The following is a 13759-nucleotide window of genomic DNA, read 5'->3' on the forward strand; positions in this document are numbered from 1 at the left end:
CTATCCATCTATCTTTTTACCTACCAAAAGGAGAAGAAAACAGATGAAATTCAAATCATTTTTATATTCACAGGGCTGATTTGGAGGGGAACAAACTGAAACCGTGTATTGTCCTTAAAAGTGTTTTGATCTGTAAATATTTTTATATCTTCATATTATCAAGTGCTGTCTTCAATGAATAGGAAAGGCAAAAATCAGGATCAAAAAAAGATAATTTGTTTTATCATATAACTAGAAAGTTTGTGTGTAATGAAGAAACAGTGCTGGAAGGCATCAAATTAATTTCTTCTTCTTCTTAGCCCTGAAGTACTTCTGGGAGCGCTTCATTTTAATAAGGTGAAAAGCACAGGGATAACAAGATTACTCTTCTCTTGTTCAAGTTTCCTCAATTTTGTTATATTTGTAGTATTTGTTAAATGCTTGCTATGTGCCAGGCACTGTTCTAAGCACTACAGTAGATACAGGCTAATCAATTTAGACACAGTCCATGTCCCACGTGGGGTTCCCAGTCTTAATCCCCATTTTACAGATGAGGTAACTGAGGCCCAGAGAAGTAAATTGACTTAACCAAGGTCCCAGAGCAGACAAGTGGCACAACTGGCATTAGAACCCCACTACCTTCTGACTCCCAGGCTTTTGTTCAGTTTTCTCATCTGTAAAATGGGCATTGAGATTGTGAGCCTCATGTGAGACAGGGATTGTGTCCAACCCTATTTGCTTGTATCCACCTCAGCATTTAGTACAGTGCCTGGTGCATAGTCAGTGCTTAATAAATACCATAATTCATATTATTATTATTGATTTATAATGCTGTGAACATAGTAAATAGACCTGTCACCCACAGAAAACAGGATTTGTATCACGAGGCAATGAATGTGGTCTAGTGGAAGGAGAATGGGGCTGGAAGTTATTAGGAGACCTAGGCCTAGCTCTACCATGGCAGGATGATCTTGGGCCTGTCACGTAACCAGTCTAGGCATCAGTTCCTCAGCTGTAACCTAGAGATAGTAATATTGGTCGCTTCTTGCCTCAGCGGGGCATGGTGATGATAAAATGAGATGTGAAAGTATTTGGAAAGGTGAAAACATTCTCCAGATTCAAGTACTGTTATGCCAGCCAACAGTTAAATCAACTCTCCAGTCACTTGTAGCACGTACGTGTATATTTATAACCATCTTTTTTAGCAGTAGTTGTTAAGCGCTGTACTGAGTATTGGGGTAGATACAAGATAATGGGGTTGGACACAGACTCTGTCCCATATGGGGCTCACAGTCTAAGTTGAAGAGAGTCGGATTTAATTCCCATTTTACAGGTGAGGAAATGGAGGCACAGAGAAGTTGTGACTTGCCCCATGCCACAGTGACAAACCCCATTCTCAGCAATTCTCTTTCTATATATACGTGTATATATATATACGTGTGGGTATATATGTGTATATATGTATATATATGTATATACATGTGTGTATATATGTGTATATATATGCATATATATGCACATTCAATTGTTTAGTTGATTTGGTCTAATTTCTTTTTTTTTTAAAAAAAAGTATTTGTTAAGCACTTTATTATGTGCCAGGCATTGGGGTAGATACAGGATGATCAAGTTGGATGCAGTCCACATCCCACACGGGGCTCACAAGTTTTATCCCAGTTTTACAGATGAGATAACTGAGGTACAGAGAAATTAGGTGACTTGCCCAAGGTCATACAACAGACATGTGGCAGAACCGGGATTAGAACGCAGGCCCTCTGACTCCCAGGGCCATGCTTTTTCCACTAGGTCATGCTGCTTCTCATACTTTATTTCTAAAGTATGTATTTGTAAATATTTTTGCCTGCCTCCCTCCGTAGAGTGGAGGTTCCTAGTAGGCAAGGCATGTCTAGTACTTTCTATAATTTATTTACATTAACATCTGCCTCCCCTTCTAGACTACAAGCTCATTGTGGCAGGGAATGGGTCTGCCAGCACTGTTGTACTCTCCCAAGCACTTAGCACAGTGCTCTGCACACAATAATTGCTTAGTAAATGCCATTGATGATAATGTCTTTTGTGGTGATTTGTGCATTCAGCTTGCGGGTGTCCCCTCCAATGTCATCACAGTGCAGAATAACACCACGATACATTCCCTGCCCAGGGGGGCTTACACTTCAATGGAGGAAACAAACCTAAAAAGAACTACAACTAGAGAGAGCAGACATATTGTACGTAAGTGCTGAGGAAAGTGTAATCAATCAAACAATGGATTTATCGAGTCCTTAATGTGTGCCGAAGACTGTACCGAGCGCTCGGGAGAACACAGTCGGTAGACACGTTTCCTACCTACAAGGAGCTTACAGTCTAGAGGGGCAGAAGGGCATTAATATACATAAATGAATTACAGATATGTATATAAGTTCCGTGGGCCTGAGAGTGAATACAAGAATCCAGATGCGTAGGATAGGCAGTAGGGGAAGCAGCGTGGCTCCGTGGAAAGAGCCTGGGCTTCGGAGTCAGAGGTCATGGGTTTGACTGCCGGCTCTGCCACTTGTCCGCAGTGTGACTGTGGGCAAGTCACTTAACTTCTCTGGGCCTCAGTTCCCTCATCTGTAAAATGGGGATTAACTGTGAGCCTCACGTGGGACAACCTGATGACCCTGTATCTCCCCCAGCGCTTAGAACAGTGCTCTGCACATAGTAAGCACTTAACAAATACCAACATTAGAAGGGAGAAGGAGTAGGGGAAAAGAGGGCTTAATGGGGGGAAGGTGTCTCAGAGGAGCTGCCATCTTAAGATGTGGAAGGTGAGGAGAGTGTTGGTCTGACATATATGGAGAGGGAGGGAGTTCCAGGACAGAGGTGAGATGGACGGGATTGAGGTACAGTAAGATAGTGTTAGAGGAGCTAAGTGTGCGAGCTGGATCGTTGTAGGGAATCAGCTAGGTGAGGGAGAACGGGGCTTTAAAGCCGGTAGTAAGGAGTTCCGGCTTTGTGGCAGGAGATTCATTCATTCATTCATTCATTCATTCAATAGTATTTATTGAGTGCTTACTATGTGCAGAGCACTGTACTAAGCGCTTGGAATGTACAAATCGGTAACAGATAGAGACGGTCCCTGCCCTTTGACGGGCTTACAGTCTAATCAGGGGAGACGGACAGACAAGAAAAATGGCGATAAATAGAATCAAGGGGAAGAACATCTCATTAAAACAGTAGCAAATAAATAGAATCAAGGTGATGTACATCTCATTAACAGAATATATACAGTTGAGCGGATGAGTACAATGCTGAGGGGATGGGATGGGATGGGATGGGAGGGAGGAGGAGCAGAGGGAAAGGGGGGAGAAGAGGGTTTAGCTGCGGAGAGGTGAAGGGGGGTAGAGGGAGCAGAGGGAAAAGGGGAGCTCAGTCTGGGAAGGTTTCTTGGAGGAGGTGAGCTTTAAGTAGGGTTTTGAAGAGGGGAAGAGAATCAGTTTGGCGGAGGTGAGGAGGGAGGGCGTTCCAGGACCCCGGGAGGACGTGACCCGGGGGTCGACGGCGGGATAGGCGAGACCGAGGGACGGTGAGGAGGTGGGCGGCAGAGGAGCGGAGCGTGCGGGGTGGGCAGTGGAAAGAGAGAAGGGAGGAGAGGTAGGAGGGGGCAAGGTGATGGAGAGCCTTGAAGCCTAGAGTGAGAAGATTTTGTTTTGTGCGGAGGTTGATAGGCAACCATTGGAGGTTTTTAAGAAGGGGAGTGACAGGCCCAGAGCGTTTCAGCAGGAAGATGAGCCGGGCAGCGGAATGAAGAATAGACTGGAGCAGGGAGAGAGAGAAGGAAGGGAGATCAGAGAGAAGGCTGACACAGTAGTCTAGCCGGGATATTACGAGAGCCTGTAGCAGTAAGATAGCCGTTAGGGTGGAGAGGAAAGGGTGGATCTTGCCGATATTAGATGAGTAACTACTGTAGATTGTTGAAGAATGGTGAGATGGATTGAGTGTTTTTTGGGTTTTTTAGAAAAGTGATCCGGCTAGCAGTAAAGTAGGAACTGGAGAGGGGAGAGACAGGAAGCCAGGTCACAAAAGAGGGGCTGTTGTAGTAGTCAGGTAGGGATAGGATTAGGAGAAGCCAGGCTGCTAGGGGAAAGAGGTCAGGCCTTGGGAGTCAGAGGTCATGGGTTCTAATCTCGGCTCTGCCACTTGTCAGCTTTGTGACTGTGGGCAAGTCACTTAACTTCCCTGTGCCTCAGTTACCTCATCTGTAAAATGGGGATTAAGACTGTGAGCCTCACGTGGGACCTGATTACCCTGTATCTACCCCAGAGTTTAGAACAGTGCACATAGTAAGCGCTTAACAAATATCAACATTATTATTATTATAAGTGTTTGGATCAGCGTAGTAGCAGTTTCGATGGAGAGGAAGGGATGGATTTTTGTGATGATGTGAAAGTCCAACTGACAGTATTTGGCAGCAGATTGAACGCGTGGTTTGAATGAGAGAGGAGAATCGAGGATAATGCCCAGATTATGGGTTTGTGATGTAGGGAGGGTAGAGGTGTTGGCTGCAGTAATGACAGAGATGGGGAGGATGAGGTTTGGGTGGGAAGATAAAAAGTTCTGTTTTGGACATGTTAAATTTGATGTGTCGGCAGGGCATCCAAGTAGAGATGTTCAGAAGGCAGGTGGAAACGTGAGACTGCAGAGTAGAGGAGGGGTCAGGGCTAAAGAGATAGATTTGGGAATCATCCACTTAGAAATGGTAATTGAAGCCATGGGAGCGAATGAGTTCTCCAAATCATACCCTGGCTCATGCATAATGCCAAGATTGGAAATATTCGCTTCTTTTAATCTCTTTTAACCAAGCTTAACCACAGCAGCTAATTCCACAACAATGAAATAATGCCGACAGTTGAATATCTCACCTATCAAACAGTATAGTGTTCTGTCCACACCACTGATTTAATCAATTGTATTTGAGCATTTACTGTGTGCAGAACACTGTGCTAAGGACTTGGGAGAGTTATATAACTCTGTTATAACAGAGTTGGTGGTTTACAGGCTAGAAGAGAGAAGCTTCACGAAAATTTTCCAGATTTGTCTAGCGACATTCTCCTGGCATTTTTAAGGGCAGGGTGCAGCCTATTGCTGCTTGGGCATGGCATACGGTCTACACCGAGAAAATCCATCATTTTCACCACATTTTACATGGATCGGCATTAAATCGCTCTCTTACTCTTTGGCATTTTGGATGAAGGGGATTATCCTGCAATGTTTTCTTATCATGTAATGTCTTCTTCTCTGATTTTTGGCATCTGTTTGATTTTGCAGTTTTTCCCGTATGGAGATGCCTCCAAGTTTGCTCAGCACGCATTCAGAACCTTTGACAAGAACGGAGATGGCACTATTGACTTCAGAGAGTTCATCTGTGCACTGTCCATCACTTCCAGGGGTAGCTTTGAACAGAAACTCAACTGGGCCTTCAACATGTATGACTTGGACGGGGATGGAAAAATTACAAGAGTGGAGATGCTGGAAATTATAGAGGTGATTTCAAATAGACATAGATATTAAGTTGGCATTTAGAGTCTCCATCCAAGGGCGGATTTTTTTTGAAATATTTGGGGGAACTGGAACCAGGTTGGCTAAGTAAACCACTAGGACACTGATGTCTTTAAGCAGTGGGTCTGTCTAAGTGGTCGATTGTTCTGCGGCCATGTCTCCAGTACAGGGAAGAGCCACTGGAAATTGGAAAATTGGCTTAGTAGAATATAACAAGAGTAATCTCCTAATTGTTGACTGACTTAATCCATAATCCATCAGTCGGTGGTATTTATTGAGTGCCTACTACGTGCAGAGCACTGTTCTATAGCATTTTTAGGGACATTGGACTGATGGATGCCCTACAATTCCTCCCTGTAGGATTTTATCTATGATTTTGGGTACTCCTGACAGATCCTCTGTATTCTTATGTACTCTTGTGCCAGCTGGTCACAGTTGTACTCCTTGGCTAGCTGAAATCACAGCAGAAGTTTAAGGGGAAGGAACAGGTAAAAGGGCAGTGCTAGATTTAATTCTCTTGGATGGCTAATGGAAAGAAAGCACTGCTGTCAAGTTCACTGGCTAGTCTTATTTCACAGAAGGGATACACCTTGGATGAGAAACTAGTTATATACCCATTTTTGAGGGTGACTAAAGCATCTAATACAATTTAAATTGCCTTACAATCTTAAGTAGCCACAAAGTGTGGACTACCTCCCTATTATTTATTTATTACCCTATTTATTTTGTTAATGAGGTGTACACCCCCTTGATTTTATTTATCTTGATAACGTCTTGTTTTTGTTTTGGTCTGTTTTGCTTTGCTGTCTCTCCCCTTTAGACTGTGAGCCCATCATTGGGCAGGGATTGTCTCTGTCTGCTGCCAAATTGTACATTCCAAACGCTTAGTACAGTGCTCTGCACATAGTGCTCAATCAATACTATTGAATGAATGAATGCCCACTCCTGCATTCTAAGGTGCTCTTGTCCTTCATCACAAAGTTGGGTGAGCTGCTTGATATTTCTGCCAATTTTGATCGATCAGCCAATCAGTTGTATTTATTGAGTGCTTACCATGTACTAAGAGCTTGGGAGAGTACAGTAAAACCGAGTTAGTAGATACGTTCTCTGCCCACAACGAGTTTATAGTCTAGACGGGGAGAAAGACCTTTTTAGAGATAAGTAAATCATTTATGCCCCAATGAATTTAGAATACTTTGGTATTTATGCATTATGATAAAACATCTTACTTATTTTGACAACTATAAATGTAATTTTAACTAGATGTAACTGGGGATACAGATGCCTTGGTACTCATGTTGTTGGTTCACATGCTTGCTAATTGCTCCCAAAAGTGCAAGCTGTAAAAACCTTTCAGTATCCCAGTGTGCATAATCTCGAAGACTTTGTCTATCGATTTCAGAGGAAACATACACGAGGGGACTATTTAATAACACTGAGCTACAGACACTTGATTGGTTAGTTGGGAGAGCCCTAACCTTTGTAAAAACGATCGCTGAAAGTCAGTTTAGCTCTCTCTGTTGTAAATGATCTTCATCTATTAAAAAGAAAAAGATTGCAAGGCATAAACTTGATTTTCAAATGAAAGTCAAGTATCTATTGAATGTCCGTAAGGTACCAAGGTCTACCTAACAGTGATTTGATTAGACAAATCTGACAAAACAAATGGTTCTGGTTTTCCTAAGTGACAAAAAATGCCTTTACAGGAAAGAAAGCCCGTCTGTTCAGGAAGGGAAAGAATGGTGCCCTGAGTCAACTGGGCAGAACAGTCTTGAGTTTTTGCCCAAAATAAAGGCTAACTTGTTAATTCTAATTTTTTACTGCTTTTCTTTTTCCCAAGGCCATTTATAAAATGGTGGGCACCGTGATAATGATGAAAATGAATGAAGATGGTCTCACACCTGAGCAGAGGGTAGACAAGATTTTCAGCAAGATGGATAAGAACAAAGATGACCAGATTACACTGGATGAATTCAAAGAAGCTGCAAAGAGCGACCCTTCCATTGTACTACTCCTGCAGTGTGACATTCAGAAATGAGCGCCTATATATGCAGTATGGACTGCACAGAAGTTTCAATGTTCCATTCAGTCTGCAGCTATTTCCACACACAAAAAATTGCTTGGACTACCTATAAATGGACTTGCTTCTTGTGTTTGAAACACTTGTGTGCATGAGAATGTCATTTGCTAAAGAGTTTTAAAAGTATATATTATAAAGAAACTGCCACAACGTGATGTGTGCAATGTCATTTCATAATAACCCTATTTCTCCAAAGCCTGTGCAGCAGTACTGTGCTGCAGTAAATTATACAATTTATTGTTCATGTTTTACTAATGCTAGTATGTGTCTCCTAGACTTAAGTAATGTTAGTGAGCCTGAATTCCCATGGTAATGTAAAATGTTAATTATTAAACCGTATCACCATTCTTCTGTAAAGTAGTTCTGGACAGACCAAGGGAGTTATCCTCCACACGAGTCTGGTCCACATACAAGCGCTTGTATTGTCAGTGAATATAAATGTATTTCATTTGCATGCCTTTTAGGTTTGCCTTAATTCTTACCTCATTTGCATCCTTTCAATCTGGAAAGAGTGATATCAGAGGAATGCAGTAGAAACAAAATTCAAACCCTACAAAAATATTCCCTTGAAGTATATAAACCTCTCTCTTTCTCTCGCTCGCTCTCTCTCTATATAGTCATGCACTCTTAAAATATTTACTGGGAGTAAGAACAAGTTTTATTGGAAGTGTACTGATTTCTGCTTGAATTTTCAAAGCTTCCAAGGGAGTTGCAATATATGTCCCAAATAAATTTATAACATTTGACTTTTTCCCTTTTTATTTCACGTTCTTAACAGCTCACTGCTGAGAAAGAAGTGACAAAGAAACACAGAATGGGAAGTATCTATTATCCTCTACTAGTATTTGTCCAGAATGTCTGGTTCCTGTAATGACTGATATTTTAGAAATATTCAGAAAGTGATATGGTACATGTATTTTGGTATTTGGTATTGAAAGCATTTGGCATCCTCTGCTGCTGGAAAACAAAACCAAACACTACTATTTATATATACTACACTACTTAAAACATGTCTTAAGCAAAACTGCATGAAAACAGATTCAGTATTAATCAATTTAATGCTAATAGTGAATTCAAGGCTGAAGAAAAACAGACAGGTGCATTTGGTAGAAATGACCACAGATAATTCTGCAGGATTTGTCGTTTTGGGTCCTTAGGTAAACTTCTCTGTGGCCCTTTGGAAAAGTTATCTTTGACTACAAAGGACAATTATACCTAGACATGTATCTATTAACTCTATTCAATGTTCATTTCTCAAAGATGTATGTATTATCATTCTGCCTGATAATGCAGAATTAAGCAAAACTCCTGCCCTGAAAGAAAAGGTCAGGTCTTTATATGGGCACAAACAAGCCAAAAAAAAAGAGAATCAAACTGAGCTATCTTCTGTATTTTGAGAATCCACAGGTTAGCTCCATTTTGCCTGTAGAATCACGAATTGCCATTGCCTCTTAACAGCATTGGATGGGTGGGACCCCCTAAGTGCTTTTCAGCTATTAGCAGAAAATGTCAGGGTTACCTTAAATGTAAAGTGTACTAATGGATCACTAGGAAGATTTCCTACTAAATCTAAACTATATATGGGGGTAAACCTTGTGGAATCATCCTTTAATAATAAGAAAATGGCATTTAAGCGCTTACTATGCTCTAAGCATTGTACTGATATGAGTTAATCAGGTCCCACAGTCTAAGTAGGAGAGAGAACAGGTATTTTTGCAGATGAGGGAACTGAGGCACAGATGAGTTAAAGTGACTTACCCAAGGACACCCAGCTGCTAAGTGGCAGAGTTGGGATTAGAACCCAGGTCCTGTGACTTTCAGGCCAGGATTCTTTCTTTCGTCTAGGCCACGCTGCACCTTTCATCTTAGCTCCTACGGACACTTAAATCCCCACATCACACATGGACCCAGTTAGCAGACTTTCTCAGAAACAGCCATATATTCTCCTCTTTAGGCCCTTAGAGAGCAGGGGATGAATCAACTCAGCTCCTACACTAGCCATTTGAAATGAAAGGAAAACTACATTTTCCCCAAACTTTAAGATTATAATCCCTTTTTAAGGCACTTTTGGACATTGATAATATTAGAAAAACAAATTAACTGGGCAGCTACTTTGGTAGTGGCAGCCATAGCTGGGGAGAAAAAAATTACTATGAAAAGCAGTAGGGAACACACATGAATTTAAGCACTGGTTTTTCAAAACTATGTGCACCAAAGGTTTAATCTTCTCCATATTTCCTCCCTACTCAGTGAAATGATGCTATGCACTTTTCAGTTAGAAGTCTGAGGATTTTTTTAAACATTTCATAGCCCTTTATTCCCAAAAAACCGAAAGCACTTTACACATTTATTATTCCTTTCCTCACAGGGGGGACAGATCACAAGATTTATACTTGAGTTACTGAAGAAGCACATAGAGTGGTTGGGTTACTTTTCTAAGGTAGGTAAAATATCAGAAGTAAATACAGGAATTGGATCCAGCTCTATTCAGTTTACTATTTTGTTGCCTGGACAGTCTGCCTGTCTGTGCACAGACAGGGAAGAAAAGAGCACATCTCGCTTAACACACAGGCCTTAGTTGAGATATAGTCTCAACTAAGACTAGTGGAAAGGTCTAGTGGAAAGAGTCTGGACTTCAGAGAAGTTGGGTTCTAATCCTGTCTCTGTCAACTGCTTGTTGGGTGACAGGCCAACCACTTAACTTCCCTATGCCTCAGTTTCCTCAGCTGGAAATACCTGTTCTTCCTCCCAGTTGGACTGAGCCCCATGTGGGGCATGGATTGGGTCCAACCTGATTAGCTTGTACCTTAGCGCTTAGAACAGTGCTTGACACACACTAAGCACTTAAGTGCAATAACGATAATACATTCGCACTCTGCTTTGATGACAGTTACCTTCCCATTTTACTCAAACACAGTGAGGACCGGTTCCAACAGCTACATACACTGCAGCACTGGATACAGTCCTGATCAATTCCTAGGTCATCCCCACGACAGATTCCTGCATAGCCATCTCTGAGGGGCCACCGTAAGGAGTTGCATCGAGACTTGCTTTGGAATTATGGGGCGAATTTGGAATCATGCTGGGGTGAGCCACAGTGCTCCTTAACATTGCTCGTGAGCAACTTAAGCCCAAGAGGAGATGCCCCAAAGGCAAGTGGTGAAATGCTGTTGGGCTTCTAGGTACACTCGTTAACATAGGCAGCCTCCCGCTGCTTCTCCTAACGCACAGTCCGCACAATTAAAAATGAAGTGAAAATATTTTCCCAAATGGCCCAGAAGATCGGCTAATTTGCACTGGAGCCATTCACTGAACAGATATTTCAACAAATGAGTACATCCCTGGATATTCATGCTCACATCTGTCAATATTGCCTATCTAAAAATCGTAGGCCAGCCTGGTCCTCAAAAGGTTACACGTTCTACAGGTGACTTGACAGACTCTGTGACTACAGGCTCTAAGGAAGGAGGGGAAAACTAGAAGAGTGGAGAAGAGAGGAAGGCCTCTAAGGAAGTACACTGACTACAACCACCGTAGTTCCATTCGGTAAATGCCCGCTCCATGGAGGGAACTACATTACTTCCTCAGTTATATTCACCAAAAGGCTAAAAAACCAACCTGTGGAGTGTGATTGCGGTTCCAGGCTGTGGCTTCGTTAGATAAGTTGCTCTGGGCACAGTAAGTGCTCAATAAATAGGATTGAATGAATGAATAGGTTGCATAAGTAAGAGCTGTCACCCATGAATTGCAGTAATAGGTGCACAGTAGCAAAAAAAAAAACCCAACAAAAAAACCCTAGTCTCACTGTTTGACACCAAATCACTGTTGAAAAACAATTAATGAACTCCAACCCAAAGCACATAAGTGCACACACACACACACACAAACATGACTGCATTGAAATACTCCAAAAAAGCTTTTTGAAAGGACTATTACCCATTCCACAGATGGTTTTTAAACAATTTATTTTTTTCCAAAAGTAGAAACAAGTCCTAAGTGCATATATATGTAAGCATATACTGTTCATTTAAAATTAACATGCAAGAGATGCAAGATTAAAAATAATAAAAGCATCATTCCACTTTTAAAAAGAAGCAATTGTTATTAAATATTTAACCTACTTACATTCCTAGATTTATTCACGCACACCATAGCTCTACTCCAAAGATAATCCTTATTTCATACAAATAGTCTTTACACAAATTTTACCTTAGCCAACGCAATTAAAATGTTTTTACAGAACTTCAGTTACCTTTTGAGAGATCTGTAATTGTTTATGTGCTAAAATCCCCAGAACAAGGAAACAGCATATTCATATCTAATTACAAATCGACTTCAGTCTTCTTCTTCTTCTTCTTCCTGATTTGTGGGTCGGAAAGGCAGTATACTTTGTCCTCTTTCAGGATCTGGCATTTTAAGTATTCGAATGAGGTTGGCTGAAGGAAGGGAGCTGGAATCATACAAATTACTTAATTATTCAGTATTCAGTCCTGGTTACTTCTTCTCTGTATAAGCGGTAATATATTTCTGAGATTGCTAAGTAAAACACATCGTGGTGTTAAACTGTTGGTTAAGAGATTGTGTTCCGTGTCCACTTATTTCTCCAGTGATATTCCAATTATATATTACTTAGCTGCATTCTCCTGTTTCTTTCTTATTTTTGTCAGATTTTCTTAGGTAGCTTCAGAATTTCCATTTACACAAAAACACTCAAAAGACTCAAAAGATATTCAGGCTTGATCTTTCCAGACAGAATGACTAATACTGTACAGGAAAAGGAGCTTGAAGCTCTGGAAACGAGAGAAAAGTAAGACGGAGAGAAGACTTCCTGGTAATAAAGGCAGCTTCCAAGTGGTAGTGCCGTCAACCACCTGTCTCCCAACCTCGCTCCCTGAATAAAACACCACTGGAAGAAGAGTGATGTTGGTTTCTTCTCTGGTTGGGACAGAAGGAACCCTTGGTAAAGGAAGGAGCTGATCTCAGCCCAAAGACTAATGGGAAAACAGCCCAACAAGCAAGCTACTGACTTTAGGCCACGTAGGGAGAAGTAGATAGCAGCAAACTAAACATTCCCTCATTTGAATTGCTTCCAAGCCTATCATGCTTAACCAAGTATATGCCACATGCATATTCTGAAGGAATAAATTTCAGAAAAAAAATATTTGGAGTGAACAGGCCAGGATATCCGACGTGCAAATGCAGCACAGCGTGCTGCTCGGATGGTTTTTTTGAGATGGGGTTGGCGGCGGGAGGGTTTAAATTGATTTCTCAGGATACTGTGCTCAGATTATGACAGTCTAGGTGGCCTCTGCTGAGGATTAGTCATCTGGCTGGGGAACGCTCGGCTAATTTGCTCTAGGTGCAAGCACTATCCCTGTTCTCACATAGGGAAGTCCTCATCTTCCCTCCCAAACCCGGTCCTCTCCCAGACTTCTCTATCACCGTGGATGGCACGACCATCCTTCCCGTCTCTCAGGCCCGCAATCTCGGTGTCATCCTTGACTCGTCTCTCTCGTTCACCCCACACATCCTATCCGTTACCAAGACCTGCCGGTTTCACCTCTACAATATCGCCAAGATCCGCCCTTTCCTCTCCACCCGAACGGCTACCTTACTGTTACGGGCTCTCGTTATATCCCGGCTAGACTACTGTGTCAGCCTTCTCTCTGACCTCCCTTCCTCCTCTCTCGCCCCGCTCCGGTCTATTCTTCACTCCGCTGCCCGGCTCATCTTCCTGCAGAAACGATCTGGGCATGTCACTCCCCTTCTTAAACAACTCCAGTGGTTGCCTATCGACCTCCGCTCCAAACAAAAACTCCTCACTCTAGGCTTCAAGGCTCTCCATCACCTTGCCCCTTCCTACCTCTCCTCCCTTCTTTCTACCGCCCACCCCGCACGCTCCGCTCCTCCGCCGCCCACCTCCTCGCCGTCCCTCGGTCTCGCCTATCCCGCCGTCGACCCCTGGGTCACGTCCTCCCGCGGTCCTGGAACGCCCTCCCTCCTCACCTCCGCCAAACTGATTCTCTTTCCCTCTTCAAAACCTTACTTAAAAATCACCTCCTCCAAGAGGCCTTCCCAGACTGAGCTCCTCTTCCCCCTCTACTCCCTCTGCCATCCCCCCTTTACCTCTCCGCAGCTAAAGCCTCATTTTCCCCTTTTCCCTCT

The 13759-nt window shown here is 42.4% G+C and overlaps 2 protein-coding genes across 3 annotated transcripts in view; one reads left to right on the forward strand and one right to left on the reverse strand.

The window, feature by feature from the left end:
* The window catches only part of VSNL1 (visinin like 1), a 169372-nt gene extending 161032 nt beyond the window's left edge, over positions 1 to 8340 (forward strand). For both annotated transcript variants that reach the window (XM_029076178.2, XM_029076187.2), the window contains exons 3-4: positions 5284 to 5499; positions 7355 to 8340. In XM_029076178.2, coding sequence (XP_028932011.1) covers positions 5284 to 5499; positions 7355 to 7552 — 414 coding nt within the window. In that variant the 3' untranslated portion in view covers positions 7553 to 8340. The remainder of the gene's footprint in view (positions 1 to 5283; positions 5500 to 7354) is intronic.
* A 3202-nt stretch (positions 8341 to 11542) lies between these two features.
* SMC6 (structural maintenance of chromosomes 6) overlaps positions 11543 to 13759 on the reverse strand; it is a 69686-nt gene continuing 67469 nt past the window's right edge. Inside the window, exon 27 of the mRNA XM_029076171.1 lies at positions 11543 to 12044. Within this exon, the coding sequence (XP_028932004.1) occupies positions 11930 to 12044 (115 nt within the window). The 3' untranslated portion in view covers positions 11543 to 11929. The remainder of the gene's footprint in view (positions 12045 to 13759) is intronic.

The sequence above is a fragment of the Ornithorhynchus anatinus genome, chromosome 1 (genome assembly GCF_004115215.2).
Source record: "Ornithorhynchus anatinus isolate Pmale09 chromosome 1, mOrnAna1.pri.v4, whole genome shotgun sequence".
NCBI lineage: Eukaryota > Metazoa > Chordata > Mammalia > Monotremata > Ornithorhynchidae > Ornithorhynchus > Ornithorhynchus anatinus.